Source organism: Eumetopias jubatus, unplaced genomic scaffold (genome assembly GCF_037043125.1).
Source record: "Eumetopias jubatus isolate StellerSeaLion01/CBP00866 unplaced genomic scaffold, mEumJub1_p1.0 scaffold_15, whole genome shotgun sequence".
Classification (NCBI taxonomy): domain Eukaryota; kingdom Metazoa; phylum Chordata; class Mammalia; order Carnivora; family Otariidae; genus Eumetopias; species Eumetopias jubatus.
This window is the reverse complement of record NW_028274821.1, coordinates 18,905,161-18,930,227: the sequence shown is the minus strand read 5'-3', so window position 1 is coordinate 18,930,227 and position 25,067 is coordinate 18,905,161. Positions and strand designations below refer to the sequence as shown.

Genomic DNA, 25,067 nt, shown 5'->3' with positions numbered 1-25,067 from the left:
TCATGGGTAGTAGCAGCTTGACCCACTGAAACTGAGAAAGTGGCACCATTCTTAGAAATCCAGGAGGGAACTTTATCCCCCAAAACCCATACCTTTTGAGTCCATTGAGAATAGCCTTCGGGATTATTCTTTTCCCTTTTACTGAAGAATAAAGCATGTTCCCAGGTGGATGGCCCTTCTGTTCCACCCTGTAGTATCCCCGAACTTCAACGGATCTTCTTCATTTTGTCCTGACTCTGCCCTCTTTAGTCTACGCTGGCAGTACTTCAGCTGGTACAGCCCCATCTCTATTCCTGGCTTCGGCTGAGATGATGGATTAGAGCCACTGAGTCACACCCTTAAGTCCTTTATCAAGTGTTTTGTGCAAATGCCCTTGGTTTTATCTCTGTAACACATTTTCCCATTTTTTGCCATATGGATAGGCTGAGCACTTTCCAAATCTTTAAGATCTGTTATTGATTTGCTTAACAAATCCTTCTTAAAAATGTATCTTTTCTTGCATTTTAGTATAAGCAATTAGGAAAAAATAAGACCATGTCTTGAACAGTTTGCTTAGAAATCTCAATTAAATATCCAAGTTCATTACTTACATTGTTCCACACTAGAAAATAATCCAGCCAAGTTTTTTCCCACTTTATAACAAGGATCATCTTGCCTCAAAACTCTTTCACACTCTACTTATTACCTAGTTCTAAACCCACTACAACATATTTATTATAATACCACCTCACTTTCTGGTACCAAAAGCTATATTAGTTTGCAAGGGTTGTCGTAACAAAACTCCATAAACTGGAGGGCTTAAACAACAGAAATTTATTTTCTCACATTTTGGGAGGATAAGAAGCCCAAGATCAAGGTGTTGACATAATTTGTTCTAACTGAGGCCTCTCTTCTAGGCTTGCAGATGTCCACCTCCTTGTTGTGTCCCCCCCCCCCATGGTGTTTTCTGTGTACATGTGCATCTCTGGTGTCTTTTTCTGTGTCTGAATTTCTACTTCTTATGAAGATGCCAGAATGACTGCATTAGGTCCCACTCTAATGGCCTCATATTAACTTAACCACTTTTTAAGACCCTATCTCCAAATACAGTGACATTCTGAAGTACTAGGGTTAAGGCTTCAATATGTGGATTTTCGGAGGATACAGAACTAAATATGTGAAGCACATATATATTTCAACTACAAAATATTTATGAAAAAACTTAAATAGACCTAAAAAAATGAGAAGATATATCATGTTGATGGACTGAAAGATTCAATATTGTTAAAATGTCAATTTTTCCCAAATTGATAATACAATAAAATCACCATGAAAATCCCTGCAGAATTTTTTTGTAGAACTGAAAAGCTGATTCTAAAAATTATAGGGAAAGAACTAGTGGAAACTATTTGGGAAAAGAAAACAATTTAGATGTCACATTATCTGATTTCAAGAGTTACCATTTTTAACTGTATCAAAAAGAATACCTATGAATAAATTTAATCAAAGAGGTGAAAAATCTGTACTCTGAAAACTATAAAACATTGATGAAAGAAACTGAAGACACAAATGGAAAGATATTTCACGCTTAAGGATTGCAAAAAGTAGTATTGTTAAAAAGTTCACACTACTCAGAGCAATCTTCAGATTCAATGCCATCTCTATCAAAAGTCCAGTGGTGTATTACACACACGTGGAAAAAATAATCCTAACATTTGTATGACCCTGAACAGCCAAAGCAATCTTGAGAAAGAAGAACAAAGCTGGAGGCATCACACTTCCTAACTTCAAGCTCTATTACAAAGCTAAGGTAATCAAAACAAAAACAGATCCATAAATCAATGGAACAGAAATGAGAGGACAGAAATAAACCCAAGCATTAACAATCAATTTTTGGCAAAGGAACCAAGAATATACAACAAGGAAAGGATAGTTTCTTCAACAAATGGTGCTGGGGAAACTGGACAGCCACATGCAAAAGAATAAAACTGGACTCCTATCTTATACACAAAATCAACTTAAAATGGATTACAGACTTGAATGGAAGACCTGAAGCCATAAACCTTCTAGAAGAAAACAGAGGCAGGTAAGCTCCTTGATAGCAATCTTGGCAATGATTTTTTGGATCTGACATCAAAAGCAAAGGCAACAAAAGCAAAAATAAGTGGGACCACCTCAAACTAAAAAACTTCTGCACAGCAAGGGAACCTATCAACAAATGAAAAGGCAATGAACTGAATGGGAGGAAATATATGCAAATAATAGATGTGATAAAGGATTAATATCCAAAATATATAAAGAATTCATTCAACTCAGCAAAACAAACAATTCAAATAAAAAAGTTAGAAGAAAGAAATGGACATTATCCACAGAAGACATACAAATGGTCCACAGACACATGAAAAGATGCCCAACATCTAATAAGGGAAATGCAAATCAAAACAATGATGAGATATCAGCCGATATCTGTTAGGATGGCCATGATCAAAAGGACAACAGACCCAGGCGGCTACTGCACAGACTTCATTTGCTTGTGCACCACACTCTGCTTCCTCTTCCATGTCTGACAAACCTGATATGGATGATATTGAGAAATTCAATACATCGATAATGAAGAAGACAGAAATACAAGAGAAACAAATGAACAGAAGCAAGCAAGAGAATCATAATGAGGCATGTGCCGTCAATACGCACTGTACATTTACAAGCACTGTCTTATTTTACTTCTTTAAGCTGTTTAACTTTGTAACATGCAAAGAGTTGGATCGAATTTAAATGACTATACTGCATCCTTTTCACATCAAAGAATTGAGAACTACTGACAACAAGGCTGGGTCTGCCACTCCCATCTGCCAGCTGGCTGGCAGGAAAGGAAAAGACTTGCATGGTGGTGAAGGAAGATGCTGGGTGGGATGACAGTGAAATCTAGAGTAAAAACCAAGCTGGTCCAAGGCATCTTAACAGGCTGTAAAATGGAGTTTACGGGGTTTAACCACAGTGCCATTTTTCTGTTCAAATGATTTTAATTACTGGAATGTACAATTTTTAATATTCAAATAAAAAGTTTTTAAACCTGTAAAAAGGGCACCTGGGTGGCTCAGTCGGTTAAGCGTCTGCCTTTGGCTCAGGTCGTGATCCCAGATTCCTGGGATGGAGCCCCACATCAGACTCCCTGCTCTGTCTCTCATGAATAAATAAAATCTTTTTTTTTTTTTTTAAAGATTCTATTTATTTATTTGTCAGACAGAGGGAACACAAGCAGGGGGAGTGGGAGAGGGAGAAGCAGGCTTCCCGCTGAGCAGGGAGCCCGATGTGGGGCTCGATCCCACGACCCTGGGATCATGACCTGAACCGAAGGTAGACGCTTAACGACTGAGCCACCCAGGTGCCCCTAAATAAATAAAATCTTCAAAAAAGTTGAAAAAAAAAAAAAAGACAACAGGTAACAAGTATTGGAGAGGATGTGGAGAGAAAGGAACTCCTGTGCACTGTTGGTGGGAATATAAATTGGTGCAGCCACCAAGGAAATAGCGGGGAGTTTCCTCAGAAAATTAAAATTAGAACTACCATATGATCCAACAATCTCACTGGTTTTCCAAAGGAAATGAAAACAGGATATCAAAGAGAGATTGCACTCCCATATTCACTGCACCATTATTCACAATAGCCAAGATGTGGGAAACTACCCTAAGTGTCCATCAAACATTTGAATGCATAAAAGCATGGCATTTATATACAATATATAAGCATATACACACATATATTTATTTAAAAAATGTAAATTACTCAACCATGAGAAAGAAGGAAATCCTGCCATTTGTGACAACATGATTGGAACCTGAGGGCATGATGCTAAGTGAAATAAACTGGACTGAAAGATACTGCATAGTACCATTTATATGTGGAACCTAACCGCAAAAGGTCAAACTCATAGCAACAGAGTAGAGAAGTGGTTGCCAGGGGCTGTAGGGTGGAGGAAATAGGGAGCAGTTAGTAAAAGGATACAAACTTTCAGCTTTGAGATGAGTAAGGCTAAGGATCTAATGTAAAATGTGACTACAGTCAACAACACTGTATTGAATAACAGGAATCTGCTAAGAGTAGAACTAAATGTTCTCACCAAAAACAAATATGTGAAGTAATGGATGTGTTAATTAACTAGACAAGTGAAATCCTTTCACAACATATACATATACTAAACCACCACAATGTACACATTAATATTTTATAGTTTTATTTGTCAATTGTACCTTAATAAAGCTGAAATAAAAATTAAGAAAAGTAAAATCTATTATACGAAGTGGACAGGAACATCCAGCTTCAAGAGATATTTAGGTGTTAAAATCTTTCAGACTTGTGAAGGGGTGATTCTTTGTTTAAAAAACTTTTCTTTATCTGACCTATGAAAACCCCTTCAAGTTAAATTAAAACTCTTAGGAATGATCTAGTGTTTTGTACTGAACTTTCTTAGGAAACTGGGAAAAAGTGGAAAATAAAGCCCCTGCAGGTTAGGATGTCATTTATATAGAAAGCAGCATGAAAACAGCAAAAAAAATGTCAGCTGTAGGGCTACATATTTGTTTCAAGAGAGAAAAAGAAACCTGAACTTAAAATTAGGCTCTGCAAGCTAAAAGCTACAAACTTTATCATCTTAGCGAAGTATTTAACCTAAGAGTCTGTTTCCTGGGCAAAATAATAACTGTTAATACTTAACTTGCTGGGTTGTGATAAGGATTAAAGATAAAAATATGCAAAATCTAGAGTTGGGCTAGGTGCTGAATATAAATAATTAAGAGATGACCTTATGTAGTAATCCTTAGCCAAATGTGTGGCCTGACACATAAGAGAAATTCAGTATAAGACGTATTACACAGTTATTCTCAGCCTATTTTTATATAGGCATTTGATTTTAAAAAGAACATCCAGTATAGATCATAGGTTCAACAGTATTTTGATATAAAGATTAAGTCCAGGGGTTGGGAGAGAAAAGAGTCCTTTTAGGCTTCAGTGGTAACTATGAATGAACCTAACGTTTACCCAAGTACTTTCTCTTAAACTTAGAAGCATTTAAGAAGAAAACATACATAAAAATGTAAAATACAATATATATTATGCCAGAAAGGACTCAGAGATGCCGTCAACATAGCATAAAACTGATGGAAGAACCAGACTCACAAGACAGTCCCAGAAAAATTCTCCTTAACATCTGAAAAAGGATATACATACATACATGCATAATATTTACCACGAAGCCATGTAGTAAATAAGACATTACAATATCAGCAAAAGGATGGATAAAAATCAAAGGAATATCACTGGAGTAGAAAAGGGCCAAAAAACAGGCTCAACTCCTTGGAGACAGAAAGTATTTTCAACAAATGAAACTGAAATAACTAAAAATACAAATGTACAAACAGTAATTCATCACATGCACCACATAAACATTTAACATAAACTGGATCACGGATCATAAAACCTAAAACTACAAAATTTCTAGAATAAAACACAGGAAAAACCTTGATCTTGTGTTAAGCAGAGATTTCAGAGATAGGATATAAAAAGTTTCATCCATAAAAGAAAATACTGACAAAGTGGATTTCATCAAAACTTAAAAACTGCTCTTCAAAAGAAACTGTTAACTAAAAGCTCAGCAACAGATTATGAAAAAATATTACAAAACACTACTGTTTTCAGGGTTATGGTACAACATGTCAGCAACTTACTCTCACAGGGTTTGATGAAGTTCCTTATACTATTTTTACAATTTTTCTATAAGTTTGAAATTATTTCAAAAGAAAAAAAGTTAAATGTGAATAGAAATAAAAATTTTAAAAAGGAGAAAAACGAGTGAATTTTTTTAAAAGATTTTATTTATTTATTTGAGAGAAAGAGCACAAGGTGGGGAGAGTGGAAAGAGGCAGAGGGAGAAGGAGAAGCAGACTCCTCGCTGAGCAAGGAGCCTGATGCAGGACTCGACCCCAGGATCTGAGATCACTGACCTGAGCTGAAGGTAGATGCTTAACCAACTGAGCCACCCAGTTGCCACAATGGGTATTTTATTTTTGAAATTAAGAAAAACAGAAATCATAAAGGAAAACCTTAACTTTTTTTTTCCCCCCAAGATTTCAATTTATTTGTCAGAGAGAGAGAAAGAGAGGGAGAGAGAGGCAGGCAGAGGGAGAAGCAGGCTCCCCGCTGAGCAGTGATTCCCAACAGATGGGGGGCTTGAGCCCAGGACCCTGGGATCATAACCTGAGCCGAAGGTAGACGCTTAACCAACTGAGCCACCCAGGCATCACACCTTAATAACTTTGAGTATGTAAAAAGCAAAAGCTTTGGCATGCCAAAAATAAATGAATCCAAGAAAAGACCAAAAAATATTTGTAAAGGACAAAAAGCAAAAATTTCCTTCCACAACACAGCACAAGACATAGTTTTCAAAAACAGAAAGTCAAACACCCACTAAACTTATGAACAGAAGTCCTATGTTTCTTGTAAATGCAAATCAAAACCAGAATATAACTTTTCATTTAATAAATTTTAAATTGTTAATACAACTAATGAGAACAGAGAAACAAACACTCATTTACTACTGGTGGGACTATAGATTAGTACTCAATTTAAAAAAGAAAATTTGGCAAAATTCATGAAAATGTAAAATTCACTGAGCAATTCCACTTTTACAAATTTATCCAGTGGATAAAAATATACCCAAATATATGTACAAGGAAGCTGAAAGCAGTAGGTTATAACTGTGAGCACTCATAACAATATCAATGTTCATCAAAAGGGGATTATGTTAGGCAAATGATGGTACACTTGCACAATTCAATACTATATTGCTCTGAAAGTAAAAGATAGATTTATACGTGCTAATATGAAGATATCTCTAAGGTATATAAAATATGATAATGGTGAAAAAATACAGATTCAGAACAGTAAGTATAATGATACAATTTGTGTAAATTTTAAGAACTTAAGAGTACATATGTATATATACACACATGAGCATGCCATAGTATATGCCATAAACATTTTTGGAAAACTAGAGAAGTGGTTAACAGTGTTACCAATAAGGACAGTGACTGCAAGCCAGACAAAGTGAAGAAAAGCAGACTTATCACATAACTTTCTTTACTATTTGCACCTTTTACTCTTTCATCATTTTCTCTTTTACAATGTAAAAAAAAAAAAATTTTTTTTTAGAGGGGGAGAGTAACACGGGGTGGGGAAGGCAGCAGGGAGAGGGAGAGAGAAGAATCTTAAACAGGCTCCAGGCCCAGCGCAGGCCCAACTGAGCCCATGCAGGGCTCAATCTCACAACCCTGAGATCATGACCTGAACCGAAATCAAGAGTTGGACAATTAACCAACTGAGACACCCAGGTGCCCCAATTTTTTTCTTAAAGCAGGCTCCATGTCTAGCAGAGCCCATTGTGGGGCCTGAACTCACAATCCTGCGATCAAGACCTGAGCTGAGATCAAGTCGGATGCTTAACCAATTGAGCCACCCAGGTATCCCTAAATTGTAATTTTTTCTCCTGAAAATGAATTAAATTCTTTTACCCAAAATTTGTGGGTAAAGTTGTCAAGTTTCTTTAATTTGTACTTTTATCAATTTTGCAAAAACATTACCTGAAATGGTTTGGCAGGGGCATATGTTTCAGTTGCAGGTGTGGGTTTCGGAATGCTTTCAATCAATTCCAAAATTCCTTGCAGTTTTTTATCTGAGATTCGTAAAGAAATCAGTGGTAACTTTCCAAAAATCTTGAATCTGTTCCAAAAAACAGGAATCATTTAAAGCAAACTTCATTCTGATTTAAGTATACTAATTAAAAACACAATTGTTCCCCTTAATATATCCCAAAATAACAGAATGCAATTTTAAGCTCAAAAAATTATCCATAGTCCATAAGACATTTCACAATCTCCATTCAAATTTCTATTTGGCCTTACCGACCCATCTCATTAGGTGAACTAACCTCATTATTTTTTATTTTTTTTTTTTTTAGATTTTATTTATTTTTGAGAGAGAGAGAGCGAGCATGGGCGGGGGAGAGGTAGAGGGAGAAGCAGGCTCCCCAATGAGCAGGGAGCCTGATGTGGGACTCGATCCCAGGACCCTGGATTATGACCTGAGCCGAAGGCAGACATTTAACTGACTGAGCCACCCAGGCACCTCAGAGATTTATCTTCTAATGTTATTATGTTTATTATCCCTTTATTATTTACCAAATACAGCTGACAATTAATAATTATTATTTATTACATGATAGGCATCAAGGAAAGCACTGATATGCATTATCATAAGTTCTCACAACCTATAAGGTAGACAACCAATTTGTTTTTTATAAGTTCCCATATATACATGCTTCCTAACAGGAAACTAATGCTTAGCAAGGTCAAATAACTTCTCTAAGAGATAATATATCTAACTTATGTTTAAAAGTCAGATCTGACTGAAGAAAAATTACATGATCATATAAATTGATGCATGGCAAAATCCAACACCTATTCATGATAAAAACTCTCAATGAACTAGAATAAAGGTGAGCTTCCTCAACTTGATAAGGAGTATCAACAAAAAAACCTACAGCTATCGTATTTAATGGTAAGAAGCTCAGTTTTCCCACTAAGATTAGGTACAAAGCAAAGAGGTCTCTCTGATCATTCCTTTTCAACACCGTACTGGAAGTTTCTGCCAATCCAAAAGGAAGAGAAAAGGAAAAAAAGGTATACAGATTCTGTTCACAGATGACATGATCATCTATACAGAATATCTAAAAAGAAAAGAAAAAAAAGGACTCCAAGAACTAATAAGCCCTTATACCAAGGTTGCATAATACAAGGCTGGTATGCAACAGTCAATTAACTGCTTTCCTACATAGAATGGACAAATAGAATTTAAAAATTAAAAATAATACCATTTATATTAGCACCCAAAAAATGTAATACTTGGGTATAAATCTAACAAAATATATACAAGATCTATACAGAGGTAACTGCAAAATTCTGATGAATGCAATCAAAGAAGAAATGAATATAAAGAGATACTCCATATTTATTTGTGGATATTAAAATTCAATATTCTCAAGATATTAGTTCTTCCTAAAATGATTCATAGACTCAATGCAATGGAAGTCAAAATCCCAGCCAACTACTTAATGAATATTGACAAAATGACTCTGAAGTTTAAATGGAGAGGTAAAAGATCTAGAATAGCTAACATAATATTAAAGGAGAAGAACAAGGATAGAGGATTGACACTCCCTGACCTCAAGGCTTACTATAAAGCTACAGTAAGCAAGATACTGGTATTGGCAATAGAACAAAGGTATCAATGGTCAGAATAGAGAGCCCAGGAGTAGACTTCTATAAATACAGCCTACTGGTCTTTGACAATGGAGAAAAGATAATACAATGAAGCAGATACTCTCTTCAAAAAATTTAAGACTAATCTAGAAAAGTGTTGCTAAGGCTGATGTGCAAGAGATCACTATGTTTTCTTTTAGGATTTTTATGGTTTTCGGTCTCATACTTAGGTCTTTAATTCATTTTGACCTCATTTTTGTGCATGCTGTAAGAAAGTGGTCCAGTTTCATTCTTTTGCATGTAGCTGTCCAGTTTTCTCAGCACCATTTTTTGAAGAGACTGTCTTCTCCTCATTGTATATCCTTGCCTTTTTATAACTGACCATATAGATGTGGGTTTATCTCTGGGTGCTCTATTCTGTTCCACTGATCAATGTATGTATTTTTGTGCCAGCACCATACTGCTTTATTACAGCTTTGAAGTATATCTTGAAATCTGAGATGGTGTTATCTCCAGCTTTATTCTTCTTTTTCAAGACTGCTTTGGCTATTCAGGGTCTTTTGTGGTTCAATACAGATTTTAGGATTATTTGTTCTAGTTCAGTGAACAATGCTATTGATATTTTGATAGGGATTGTATTGAATCTGTAGATTGCTTTGGGTTGTATGGACATCTAATATCAATTCTTCCAAACAATGAGCATGGATAGCTTTCCATCTGTTGGTGTCTTCAATTTCTTTCACCAATAATTATAGTTTTCAGAGTACAGGTCTTTCCCTTCCTTGGTTATGTTTATTCTTAGGTATTTTATTCTTTTTTGGTGCAATTGTTAATTGCATTTTTTTCTTAATTTCTCTTTCTGCACTTTGTTCTTAGTGTATCAAAATGCAATAGATTTCTGTATATTAATTATCTGCAAGTTTACTGAATTCATTTATTCTAATGGTTTTTTTGGTGGAATCTTTAGGGTTTTCTATGTATAGTTTCATGTCATCTACAAATAAGGGTCATAGAAAAGTTGAAAGGAGATTTTTTTTTTTTAAATACCCCTGCATCTACCCATGCATTGCCTCCATCATTAAAAACATTCCCAACCAGAATGGTACATTTGTTGAAACTGATGAACCTACACTGACATATCATAATCACCAAAGTCCACAGTTTACATTACTATTCACTATTGGCGGTGTACATTCTGTGGGTCTGGTCAAGTGCATAATGATATGTATTAATCATTATATCATCTAAAGTATATCATGTAAAGTATTTTCACTGCCCTAAAAATCCCCTGGGCTTCAATTATTCATCCCTCCCCTACCACCTTCAAGCCCTGGCAAGCACTGATTTTTTTAACTGTGTCCATAGTTTTGCCTTTTCCAGAAGTCACCTAGTTGAAATCATACAATATGTAGCCTTTTCAGACTGGCATCTTTCACTTGGTAATATGCATTTAACGTTTCTCTACATCTTTCCATGACCTGACAGCTTATTTCCTTTTAGCAGTGAATAATATTTCATTGTTTGATATGCTACAGTTTGTCACCTATTGACTGACATCTTGGTTGCTTACAAGTCTGGGCTATAAAACTGAAATATAAAATTTATGTGTATAAGCTTTATATGAAAGTGTAAATAAAACTACTATAAACATCTGCATGCAGGTTTTCTGTGGATCTAAGTTTCCACTTCTTGAGACCTAAAACTATAAAAATCCTAAGAGAAAACAGACAGTAATCTCTTGTACATCAGCCTCAGCAACACTTTTCTAAGTATCTCTCCTCAGGCACATGAAACAAAAGCAAAAATAAACTACTGAGACTACATCGAAATAAAAAGCTTTCGCAAAGCAAAGGAAACCATCAACAAAATGAAAAGGCAACCTACTGAATGGGAGAAGATACTTGCAAATAATATATCCGATAATGGGTTAATGTCAAATATATAAAGAATTTCTACAACCTGACACCAAAAAAAACAAACAATCCAATTAAAAAATGGGCAGAGAGGGGTGTCTGAGTGGCTCAGTCAGTTAAGCGTCTGCCTTTGGCAAAGGTCATGATCCTGGGATCGAGCCCCGCATTGGGCTCCCTGCTCCACGGGAAGCCTGCTTCTCCCTCTCCCTCTGCCTGCTGCTCCCCCTGCTTGTGCGCTCTCTCTCTCTGTCAAATAAATAAATAAAACTTAAAAAAAAAAAATTGGGCAGAGACCTGAATAGACATTTTCCCAATGAAGACATACAGAGGGCTAACAGACGCATGAAAACATGCTCAACATCCCTCATCATCAGGGAAATACAAATCAAAACCACAATGAGATATTACCTCACACCTGTCAGAACGACTAAAATCAAAAAGACAAATAACAACTGTTGCCGAGAATATGGAGAAAGAGGAATCCTCATGCAGCATTGGCAGGAAGGTAAATCTGTGCAGCCATTGCAGAAAACAGTATGGAGGTTCCTCAAAAAATTAAAAATACCCTATGACCCAGTAATTCCACTGGTGGTTACTGACCCAAAGAAAATGAGAATAGTAATTTGAAAAAATACATACACGCTTATGTTTGTAGTATTATTTAAAAAAGCCAGCGGAAGCAACCCAAGTGTCCATCAATAGATAAATGGATAAAGAAGTTGTGGTACATATATACAATGGAATATTACTCCACCATGAAAAAAAACTAAATCATGCCATTTGTGACATGGAAAGACTAGAAGGGATAATGCTAAGTTAAATAAATACCATATAATTTCACTTCTATATGGAATCTAAAAAACAAAAACAAAGAAACACACAAATACAGAGAATAAAGTGATGGTTACCAGTGGAAAGGGGGAAGGGGTTGGGGAAAATGGGTGAAGGGCAGTGGGAGGTACAGGCTTCCAGTAATGGAATGAACAAGTCATGGGGATAAAAAGGTATAGCACAAGGAATACAGTCAAATGATACTGGAATAGCCTTGAATGGTGACAGGAGGCTACACTTGTGGTGAGTATAGCACAACACATAGAGGTGTCAAATCACTGTGTACACCTGAAACAAATGTAACCTTAGTGTCAGCTATACTTCAACAATTGTTTCCTGTGACCCTATAACTGTTCTAAGTAGTCTTTTTTTTTTTTTTTTTTTTAAGATTTTATTTATTTGAGAGACACAGCACATGAACACAAGCAGGGGGAATGGCAGGCAGAGGTAGAGGGAGAAGCAGGCTCCCCCCTGAGCAGGGATCCCAACATGGGGGTTTGATCCCAGCATCTGGGGTTGAAGGCAGATGCTTAAACGACAGAGCTACCCAGTCGCCCCTCTAAACAGTCTTTTAAAAAATAATAGTTTAGGAGGAGGAGCAAGATGGCGGAGGAGTAGGAGACCTAAATTTTGTCTGGTCCCAGGAATTCAGCTGGATAGGGATCAAACCATTCTGAACACCTACGAACTCAAGAGGAGATTGAAGAAAAGAAAAGCAGCAACTCTCTGAACAGAAAAACGAACACTTTCTGGAAGGTAGGACGTGTGGAGAAGTGAATCCGAGGCAATATTCCGGAGGATAGACGGCAGGGAATGGAGCCTCCGTCAGCTGCTTACTGGCAAGTGATGGAGCTGTGGAGCACAAAATCGGAACTTTTAGAAGTCGGCTCCGCTGAGGAACATCACTCCAGTGGCTAAGCGGGGGATGGAACCCTCGCAGGACAGTGTGGTCTCAGGACCCTCGGGGTCACAGAAACACCGGGGGTGCCTGAGTGTGGCAGAGCTCCCAGGGATCGGAGTGGAGAAGCCGGCTGCAGAGACAGAGCCGAGGCGCAGGCCCTCAGCTCGGGGTTGCCATAAAAACAGTGATCCGTGGCACTCAGGCCACGGTTCTTCCAGCAGGGACCCAACAACCGGCAGATCCAGGGAGACTCCCCTTCCTCCCCCGGGAGGAGCAGCGCGGGAGCGCACCGCACGGATCTGCTGGGTTTGGAGACTCCACACGGGGTCGGGTGCCAGACATAGAAATGTTCGGTCACAGGCCAGGTGAAGACAGAATGCAACAGGAGACTGGGGAGACGGGAGTGACTGACTGCTTTTCTCTGGGGGCGCACTGAGAAGTGGGGCCCCGAGTTCTCGGCTCCTCCGGGGGGGAGACTGGGAGGCTGCCATTTTCACTCTGGTCCTCCAGAGCTGTATGGAAAGCTTGCAGGGAAGAAAAGCTCCCAAGAGCAAACCCAAGCACATTACTTAAACCAGACCGGCAAGAGCAGGGCAATTCCGCCTCTAGCAAAGACATTTGGGAACCACGGCAACAGGACCGTCCCCCAGAAGATCAGCAAGAACAACCAGCCAAGACCAAGTTTACCAATTAACGAGAATGGCAGAATGCCAGCGCTAGGGGAATACTGCACATAGAATTCATGGCTTCTTCCCCCGGATTCCTTAGACCGTCAAAGTTAATATTTTTAATTTTTTTTAAAATTTTTCTTATTCCCTTTTTCAACCAACATCTTATCAATGCCTTTTTTAAAAATCTTTTTTTTTCATTTTTAAAGTCATATTCTATCCCTTCACTGTAACCTTATTTTTAGTATATATATATATACACACACACACACACACACACATACATATATGTTGTTCTCTCTTTAAAATTTTGGGATACAGTTTCTTCTAACAAACTAAAACATACCCTAAATCTCCAGTGTATGCCTTTGTTCTAGTCTCCTGCCTGACAGCATTCTATCCCTTTTTTTAATTTCTCTTCTTTCATTTTTCAACCAACTTATCAATTACTTTTATAAAATCTTTTATAATTTTCATCTTTACAGTCATATTCCATCCCTTTATCGTATTTACCCTTACTTTTGTACGTATATAAGCTTTTCTTTCTTTAAAATTTAGGAGGCAGTTTCTTCTAACAGACCAAAATACATCCAAAATCTAGTGTGTGGCAATGATCTATTCACCAGCCTGATCATATTTGATTATATTCTTTTTTTCTTTAACTTTTTTTCCTATTTTTTCTTTTTTGTTTCTTTCCCTTTCTTTTCCCCCAGTTCCAGGGCTCTTCTGATTTGTTTAGTATATATTTTTCTGGGGTCGTTGTTACCCTGTTAGCATTTTGTTCTCGCATTCATCTATTCTCCTCTGGACAAAATGACAAGATGGAAATAATCACCTCAAAAAAAAGGACAAGAAGCAGTACCGAGAGCCAGGGACCTAATCAATATGGACATTAGTAAGATGTTGGAACTAGAGTTCAGATTGACGATTTTAAAGATACTAGCTGGGCTTGAAAAAAAAGCATGGAAGATAGTAGAGAAACCCTTTCTGGAGAAATAAAATAACTAAAATCTAACCAAGTCGAAATCAAAAAGGCTATTAATGAGGAGCAATCAAAGACGGAGGCTCTAACTGCTAGGATAAATGAGGCAGAAGAGAGAATCAGTGATATAGAAGACCAAATGATGGAAAATAAAGAAGCTGAGAAAAAGAGAGAAACAACTACTGGATCACAAGGGCAGAATTCGAGAGATGAGTGATACCATAAGACAAATAAATATTAGAATAATTGGGATCCCAGAAGAAGAAGAAAGAGAGAGAGGGGCAGAAGGTATATTGGAGCAAATTATAGCAGAGAATGTCCCTAATTTGGGGAAGGAAACAGGCATTAAAATCCAGGAGGCACAGAGAAACCCCCTGAAAATCAATAAAAACAGGTCAACGCCCCGACATCTAATAGTAAAACTTACGAGTCTCAGAGACAAAGAGAAAATCCTGAAAGCAGCTTGGGAGAAGAGATATGTAACCTATAATGGTAGAAACATTAGATGGGCAACAGAGACCTGGCAGGCCAGAAAGGACTGGCATGATCTATTCAGAGCACTAAATTAGAAAAATATGCAGCCAAGAATACTATATCCAGCTAGGCTATCACTGAAAATAGAAGGAGATATAAAAAGCTTCCAGGACAAACAAAAACTAAAGGAATTCACAAACACAAAACCAGCCTTACAAGAAATATCAAAAGGGGTCCTCTATGCAAAGAGAGAGCCTAAAAGTAACATAGACCAGAAAGGAACACAGACAATATACAGTTAACAGTCACCTTACAGGCAATCCAATGGCACTAAATTCCTATCTTTCCATAGTTACCCTGAATGTAAATGGGCTAAATGCCCCAATCAAAAGACACAGGCTATCAGACTGGATTAAAAAAACAAGACCCATTGATATGCTGTCTGCAAGAGACTCATTTTAGACCCAAAGATACCCCCCAGATTGAAAGTGAGCAGGTGGAAAACCATTTACCATGCTAATGGACACCAAGAGAAAGCTGCAGTGGCAATCCTTAAATCAAATTAGATTTTAGACCAAAAACTATAATAAGAGATGAGGAAGGACACATATCCTTACTTAAAGGGGCTATCCAACAAGAATATCTAACAATTGTAAATATCTATGCCCCTAACATGGGAGCAGCCAATTATATAAGCCAATCAATAAAAAAGCAAACACAACGACAATACAATAATAGTAGGGGACTTTAACACCCCCCTGACTGAAATGGACAGATCATCTAAGCAAAAGATCAACAAGGAAATAGACTTTAAATGACACACTAGACCAAATGGACTTGACAGATGTATTCAGACAATTCCAACCCAAAGCAACAGAATACACATTGTTCTCTAGTGCCCATGGAATATTCTCCAGAATAGATCACATCCTAGGTCACAAACCAGGTGGTACCAAAAGACTAGGATCATTCCCTGCATATTTTCGGACCACAATGTTTTGAAACTAGAACTCAGTCACAAGAAGAAAGTCGGAAAGAACTCAAATACATGGAGGCTAAAGAGCATCCTACTAAAGAATGAATGGGTCAACCAGGAAATTAAAGAAGAATTTTTAAAATTCATGGAAACAAATGGAAATGAAAAAAAATGTTCAAAATATTTGGGATGCAGCAAAGGCAGTCCTGAGAGGAAAGTATATAGCAATACAAGCCTCTCTCAAGAAACAAGAAAGGTCTCAAATACACAACCTAACCCTACACCTAAAGGAGCTAGAGAAAAAACAGCCAAGAAAGCCTAAACCTAGCAGGAGAAGAGAAATAATAAAGATCAGAGCAGAAATCAATGAAAGAGAAACCAAAAGAATAGAACAGATCAACGAAACTAGGAGCTGGTTCTCTGAAAGAATTAGTAAGATTAACCCCTAGCCAGACTTATCAAAAAGAAAAGAAAAATGACCCAAATAAATGAAATTATGAAAGAGGAGAGATCACAACCAACACCAAAGAAATACAATTATAAGAACATATTATGAGCAACTATATGCCAGCAATAAGATAATCTGGAAGAAATGAATGCATTCCTAGAGATGTATCAACTACCAAAACTGAACCAGGAAGAAATAGAAAACCTGAACAGACCTATAACCACTGAGGAAATTGAAGCACTCATCAATAATCTCCCAACAAACAAAAGCCCATGTGCTCGCTTCGGCAGCACATATACCAACAAACAAAAGCCCAGGGCCAGATGGCTTCCCAGAGGAATTCTACCAAACATTTCAAGAATACCTATTCTTCTGAAACTCTTCCAAAAAACAGAAATGGAAGGAAAACTTCCAAACTCATAAATATGAGGTCATCATTACCTTGATCCCCAAACCAAAGACCCCATCAAAAAGGAATATTACCAATATCCCTGATGAACATCGATGCAAAAATTCTCACCAAAATACTAGCCAATAGGATCCAACAGTACATTAGAAGGATTATTCACCACGACCAGTTGGGATTAATCCCTGGGCTGCAAGTTTGGTTCAACATCTGCAAATGAATCAACGTGATACAATACATTAATAAAAGAACAAGAATCATATGATCCTCTCAATAGATGCAGAAAAAGCATTTGACAAAAAAAAAAGCATTTGACAAAGTACAGCTTCCTTTCTTGATCAAAACTCTTCAGAGTATAGGGACAGAGGGTACATACCTCAATATCATAAAAGCCATCTATGAAAAACCCACAGCAAATATCATTCTCAATGGGGAAAAACTGAGAGCTTTCCCCCTATGGTCAGGAACATGGCAGGGATGTCCACTATCACTACTGCTATTTAACATAGTACTACAAGTCCTAGCCACAGCAGCAATTAGACAACAAAAAGAAATAAAAGGCATCCAAATTGGCAAAGAAGAAGTCAAACTCTCACTCTTTGCAGATGATATGATACTCTATGTGGAAAACCCAAAAGACTCCACTCCAAAACTGCTAGAACTTATAACAGGAATTCAGTAAAGTGGCAGGCTATAAAATCAATGCACAGAAATCAGTGGCATTCCTATACACCAACAGTAAGACAGAAGAAAGAGAAATTAAGGAGTCGGCCCCATTTACAACTGCACCCAAAACCGTTAAAATACCAAGGAATAAATCTCACCAAAGAGGCAAAGAATCTGTATGCAGAAAACTATAAAATACTCATGAAAGAAATTGAGGAAGACACAAAGAAATGGAAAAATGTTCCATGCTCATGGATTGGAAGAAGAAATATTGTGAAGATGTCGATGCTACCTAGAGCAATCTACACATTCAATGCAATCCCTATCAAAATACTATCCACAGGTGAACACAGGCAGCAACCTCTTCGACCTCAGCCGCAGAAACTTCTTCCTAGAAACATTACCAAAGGCAAGGGAAGCAAGGGCAAAAATGAACTATTGGGACTTCATCAAGATAAAAAGCTCTTGCACAGCAAAGGAAACAGTCAACAAAACCAAAAGACAACCAAGAGAATGGGAGAAGATATTTGCAAATGACATATCAGATAAAGGGCTAGTATCCAAAATCTATAAAGAACTTATCAAACTCAACACCCAAAGAACAAATGATACAATCAAGAAATGAGCAGAAGACATGAACAGCCAGTTTTCCAAAGACATCCAAATGGCCAACAGACACACGAAAAAGTGCTCAACATCACTCGGCATCAGGGAAATCCAAATCAAAACCTCAAGGAGATACCACCTCATACCAGTCAGAATGGCTAAAATTAACAAGTCAGGAAATGACAGATGTTGGCAGGGATGCGGAGAAAGGGGAACCCTCTGCACTGTTCGTGGAAATACAAGCTGGTTCAGCCACTCTGGAAAACAGTATGAAGGTTCCTCAAAAAGTTGAAAATAGAGCTACCGTTATGATCCAGCAATTGCACTACTGGGTATTTACCCCAAAGATACAAATGTAGTGATCCGAAAGGGTACTTGCCCCCAATCTTTAAAGCAGCAATGTCCACAATAGCCAAACTATGGAAAGAGCCAAGATGTCCATCGACAGATGAACTTTACACCTTAAGAAACTAGAAAAAGAGCAAGCTAAACCAAAAGTCAGCAGAAGTAAGGAAATAAAGAGCAAAGAGAACCAAAACAGAAAACTGAGAAATAAAAAAGAAGTTCAACAAAACTGCTAAGTGGTTCTTCAAAAAGATCAACAGAGTTGAACTTTTAGGTAGAATGAGAAATAAAAAGAGAAAAGACAACTAAAATCAGAAATGAAAGCAGTAATATTACTACCAAATATACTGAAATAAGAATGACTGTAAGACAGCACTATGAACAATTTTACACCAACAAACTAGATAATCAAGATAAAATGGACAAATTTCAAGAAACCTAAACCTACCAAAACTCTAAACTGTGAAGAAATAAAAAACCTGGATAGACCTATAACTAGTATTGAGACTTAATCAGTAGTCAAAAATCTCCCAATAATGAAATGCCCATGATTAGAGGATTTCAGCAGTGAATTCTAGCAAACATTTAAAAAAAAAATAAATTCTTCTCAAATTTTTCGAAACACCAGCAGAGAAAGGAACACCTCCTACCTCATTTTAAGGTCATTATTACTCTGATACCAAAGCCAGACAAAGACACTTCAAGAAAACTATAGACCAATATCCCTTATGACCACTGATGCAAAAATCCTCAACAAAATTCTAGCAAACAGATGAATGGATAAAGAAGATGTGGTATGTATGTATGTATGTATGTATGTATGTATGTATGTATGTATGTGTGTGTGTGTGTATAGATATATCTAGCCTAGCTAGATAGAGTATTCTTGGCTGCATATTTTTCTCATTTAGTGCTCTGAATAGATCATGCCAGTCCTTTCTGGCCTGCCAGGTCTCTGTTGCCCATCTAATGTTTCTACCATTGTAGGTTACAGATCTCTTGTCCCTAGCTGCTTTCAGGATTTTCTCTTTGTCTCTGAGACTCGTAAGTTTTACTATTAGATGTCAGGGTGTTGACCTGTTTTTATTGATTTTCAGGGGGTTTCTCTGTGCCTCCTGGATTTTAATGCCTGTTTCCTTCCCCAAATTAGGGAAATTCTCTGCTATAATTTGCTCCAATATACCTTCTGCCCCTCTCTCTCTTTCTTCTAAGACTATTCAATGGAGAAAGGATAGTCTTTTCAATAAATGGTGCTGGGCAAACCAGATATCCACATACAAAAGAACAAAGCTGAGTCCATACCTTATACCGTATTCCAAAACTATCAAAAACTGAATATGAAAACTGAAAGTATAAAACTCCTGTGGAAAAGATACAGAAGTCTGAATTGAATTTGAAAATAATTTCTTGGATATAACACCAAAAGCAAAGGCAACACATAAACTGGACTTAATATTTAAAACTTTTATGCATCAGAGGACACTATTAAAAGAGTGACAAATAAGGCAATCCACAAAATGAGAGAAAATATTTGCAAATCATCTGATAGAGTTAACATGCAGAATATATTTAAAAACAAAACAAAAAATCTCCTGCAACTTAACAAAAATCCCAACTAAAGATGGGCAAAGGACCTGAAAATATATATTTCTCCAAAGAAATATGTAAACGGCCAGTAAATACCTGAAAATTACCTCATCAGTAATCATTAGGAAAATGCAATTGAAAACTGTAATTACATACTACTTCATATGTATTGGGGAGGACTATTTTTATTTTATTTTTTTTTTAAAGATTTTATTTATTTATTTGAGAGACAGAGAGAATGAGAGAGAAAGCACATGAGATGGGGGGAGGGTCAGAGGGAGAAGCAGACTCCCTGCTGAGCAGGGAGCCCGATGCAGGACTCGATCCAGGGACTCCAGGATCATGACCTGAGCCGAAGGCAGTCGCTTAACCAACTGAGCCACCCAGGCGCCCGGGGAGGACTATTTTTAAAAATAAGAAAATAAGAGATGGAAAAATTGGAACCCTCGCGCACTGCTCATGGAAATATAATGGTACAGCTGCTATGGAAAACAAGCAGGGCTAGTTCGTCAAAAAATTAAAATTATCTTATGATCCAAAAATTCCACTTCTGAATATATAAACAGAAAAATTTAGAGCAAGGACTCGAACAGATATTTGTATATCAATCTTCACGGCAGCACTATTACACCAGCTAAATTTCATTGGAATGATCCAAACGTCCATTGACAGATGAAGAGATAAACAAAATGTGATCTAAATATATGCAGTGGAATATTTTTCAGCCTTAAAAACAAATGAATTTCTGGTATATGCTACAATATGGATAAACCTTGAAGGCATTATGCTATGTACAATAACTCACAGAAGGACAAACATTGCATGGTTCCATTTATGTAAGGTACCCAGAGTAGCCAGATTTATAGAGAGAGAACATAATCAATCATGATTGCCATGGGCTGGGGGAGTGGGGAATTATTTTATGAGTACAGTTTCAGTTTGGGAAGATGACAAAGTTATGGAGATGGATGGTGATGGATGTGAATGTATTGATGCCACTGAATTATACACTTAAAAATATGCCACTGAATTATACACTTAAAGTTTATGTTACATATATTTTACCACAAAAAAAAAATCAGTGAAATATGGTATTTCCTTAGAAAATCTACAATCTCACGAGAGAGACAATACATACTTGGGCATCCTTATATCCATGAAAACCATGGCCTTAGAGAGCTCCACATTGAAGTGCATAGGTACCAAAATATGCTGTGTAGATACATTGAGTTTTCGTGCTTCTCTCCAATCATCGCCTAATTATGGAAAACAATACATGTTTATTTAGCACCCATATAATTTGAAAAACACATTAGACCTAAAATCACTATTAATACTTTGTAGTCATATACTGCATGGTATGGAAAAATCTTCCTACATCTAGATAATCTTAATACCATCTTCCCAGGTCACACAATGAGCAGGTAAAGTCATTTCCCTTTCACTCCTTTTGCTGCTTCAAAGACTCTGTTTCAATAAGAAAAGGCTTATTAAAAAACCAACGACACAGTGTAATCAAATCTACTGTGCATCCATTTACCAACACTACACCCAGCAGATACTTTACCCAAAAAACAACATGGCTCTAAGGCAATAATGAAAAAAGTAGATAAAAGCACAGTTCTTCTGTATTAATAAAAGCTACCAATTGTAATAGGCATTGTTCTAGGCAATATTTAAATTCTAGTTCTCACAATGGTGTTTAATCATCTCATTTTAGAAAACTGAAACTCAGGAACTTTTAATTTGCTTATGATCAAAGGGCTAGTGTCTGGTACAAGCTGAAATTTACATGCAGATCTGCTAACATAAAATTTGTGTGATACAATGCATCTTCATATACATTACACCTCATTTGAGCCTAATAATTCTGAGTAAGAAGTCTTCAATCAAGGAAGACCAAGCCAAAGAAAGATTAGATGCAGAAAAAGGTAGTAAAATGAACTCTACTACAATTTTCAAAATTCTAACAGTATCAGGATTAATGAAATATTTCCTTCTATTCTCAGTATTTATCAAGAGAGTTTATGACAATTACCTAAAGTAACCCCAATGTCAAAAATACATTGCTCTAAAAAAGATTCAATTATTTAAGAACAGTTAACACTTATAAAAACAATTCTAAGGAATTTCAATAATTTTCAGACAATAATGGAATACTTTTAAATTTTTCTTCACAAAGCATCTCAATATCTTAAATATTAAGTATACTTTATGGACTTCAAAAATAATGACCAAAATGTACCAAACATACCACAATACTGTTATTTATTCCTTGAAAAAAAAATTATGGGTTTTCTATAAATCATTTATTATTTGCCACCCACTACACTTCTGGGCTTCTCCTACACCAACTAGAATAAGATAAAAACAGAAATCAAGTTTATTATCCTAAAACAGATATAAAGAAAATAAAAATGTCCCAGAAATATATAATTTAACACTTTTAATAACCATTACTTTGGGTTCTCATTGTTTTTTATTGGTTAGCTCAGATAATTAAAATTTGACCATATACACAGATCTCTAAAACATCCACCAATCCAACGCTATTGAATTATCTAAATGTTTATGTTTACTAACACACCAGGGATTCAGAAACAGTATGACACAGCAGAAAGAGGACTCAACTAGTCTCAAATCTCTATCTACTTTGGCTCCTGACAAGTCAATTTCTGGCTCTGTTTACTTCATCGAAAAACTAGATCTGAATCAGAGACTCCATCAAAAGTGAATGGGGTAAAAGTATGCCTGTGATACCCTCCTCAATCCTCCTAACATCTTCCTTGGTCTTTGTGTGGCTGTTTATGGCCTAGAGGGTCAGAGGCCCCAGGATGGAATGCCTCTGGCTGTGAGCAGCCTCTTCTGATTATCATGTATAAAACAAATATTTTAAATATGTGCCAATGTTTTCCAATCTTGTCCAAAGGATATCTCAATTTCAGCACCACTGATATTTGGGCCAAATAAGTGTTGTGAGGTGGCTCTCCTCTACATTGTATGACGTTTAGCAGCATCCCTGACTTCCACTCACTAGATGCTAGTAATGCCCCTACTCCTCACCTGTGACAATCAAAAATGTCTCCAGACACTGACAAAATCTCTGGAGCAGTAAAATCAAATATCTGAGATATTGCTCCTAGACACTACCTACTATTACTTCTAATTCAAAAATATAAGTTTTTTCTTTTAAAGATTTTACTTATTGGGCGCCTGGGTGGCTCAGTTGGTTAAGCGACTGCCTTCGGCTCAGGTCATGATCCTGGAGTCCCGGGATCGAGTCCCGCATCGGGCTCCCTGCTCAGCAGGGAGTCTGCTTCTCCCTCTGACCCTCTTCCCTCTCATGCTTTCTATCTCTCATTCTCTCTCTCTCTCAAATAAATAAATAAAATCTTTAAAAAAAATAAATAAAGATTTTACTTATTTATGTGAGAACGAGAAAGAGAATAGGGAGAGGAAGGGGGAGGAGCTGAGGGAGAAGTAGACTCCCCACCGAGCAAGGAGCCCAACACAGGACTCAATCCCAGAACCCTGAGATCATGACCTGAGCTGAAGGCAGATGCTTAACCAACTGAGCCACCCAGGTGTCCCAAAAATATAAAAGTTTTAATATATTTGGGATGAAGGTCTTCAGAGAAACTGTCTAAAAACCTAGCTAATCATTTCAGCAACATGAATCAATAAAGAATGCATTATATACTTACCAACTGTGCTGTAAAGCAGCTGTATGCTTGTAAGCTGAACATCAAAGGAATCATAAGCTCTATGCATGATCTCTTCAAGTCTGGCCCCACCTGGTTTCATATCTGGCAATTCTGAACGACTTTTACTTGTCACCTTAAGTTAATTTTAACAGTTTAGATGATGCAAAATACTTCAAAATAAAAATATAAATTTTTATCTTTTAAGACTCTAACACAAAAACTTAATAGAAGACAGACTCACAAGCTGACATGTAAGGCTAACAGAAACGTCTTTATCCATAACATGTATAATGAGAAGACCAGGGACAAACTGAATTTTTACACACTAAGTTATATTTCTCAATTACGTAATTAAAAGAGTGAAACCAAGCCAGCCCTGGAGAACAATACATTTGAACCTTTTTTATCTGATAAGAGACAAACAGAACCTACAAAATATTTCTATGTCATGATGACAGGTATTTTGATAGTTTTATAAGAAGAATAATCCAGAATTAATATTAGGATAGCTAAGGTGTAGTCCCAACTCCGCCATTTAGACAACCTCACAGAAGTTATATTTGTGCCATCTCCTTCGTGGCATACTATACAGGCATACTATACATACTACTTTTTTCACTTAAACATCCTGGAGATCAATCACTCCACCACAGTATATAAAGATCTTACTCATTCGTGTGTGTGTGTGTGTGCATGCATGCACATGCCTTAACATTTTCACTTCTATTTCATATAGCTCACGTGCAGCAGATTGTCAAAACTGATTATCTCTGAAGGGTAATGAATGTTAGATAAAAGGTTAAACAAATTGCCTAAGGTCACAAAACTAGATAGATACCTTATCCGTGACGTTATGCTACTGCTACCAAACCACACTGCCCTTGAAACAATTCTATAGTCAAATATGAATAACTGTATAAATTTTATTATAAACCTAAGTCCAGCAAGCGTTTATGTAATTATGAACTGAAGAGTAAAAACAAAGAATAAAGAATAATGTCAATATCAAGGAAAGGCACATATTTGTTAGGTAGCTAGAAAAGCTTTCCAATATAACCTATCCTTCTTGGATCTTTAAAATTCTTATAGCTATTGAATATACATTTAACGATCTAGAGCAGTCCCACAGAACTTTCTACAAGGATGGCACTGTTTCTCTGTGCTGAAATGGCAGCCCCAAGGCACTTATGACCATTAAATTCTTGAATGTGACTAATGTGATTAAAGAACTAATTTTATATGTTAATTTTAATCAGTATAAACACATGTA

General features: G+C 36.8%; 1 protein-coding gene across 2 annotated transcripts in view; it reads right to left on the bottom strand.

The window, feature by feature from the left end:
• VPS13A (vacuolar protein sorting 13 homolog A) overlaps positions 1-25,067 on the bottom strand; it is a 266,873-nt gene that overhangs the window by 149,528 nt on the left and 92,278 nt on the right. For both annotated transcript variants that reach the window (XM_028090366.2, XM_028090367.2), the window contains exons 21-23: positions 23,798-23,930; positions 21,232-21,349; positions 7,614-7,752 (exon numbers count right to left, since the gene is read on the bottom strand). In XM_028090366.2, the coding sequence (XP_027946167.1) occupies positions 7,614-7,752; positions 21,232-21,349; positions 23,798-23,930 (390 nt within the window). The remainder of the gene's footprint in view (positions 1-7,613; positions 7,753-21,231; positions 21,350-23,797; positions 23,931-25,067) is intronic.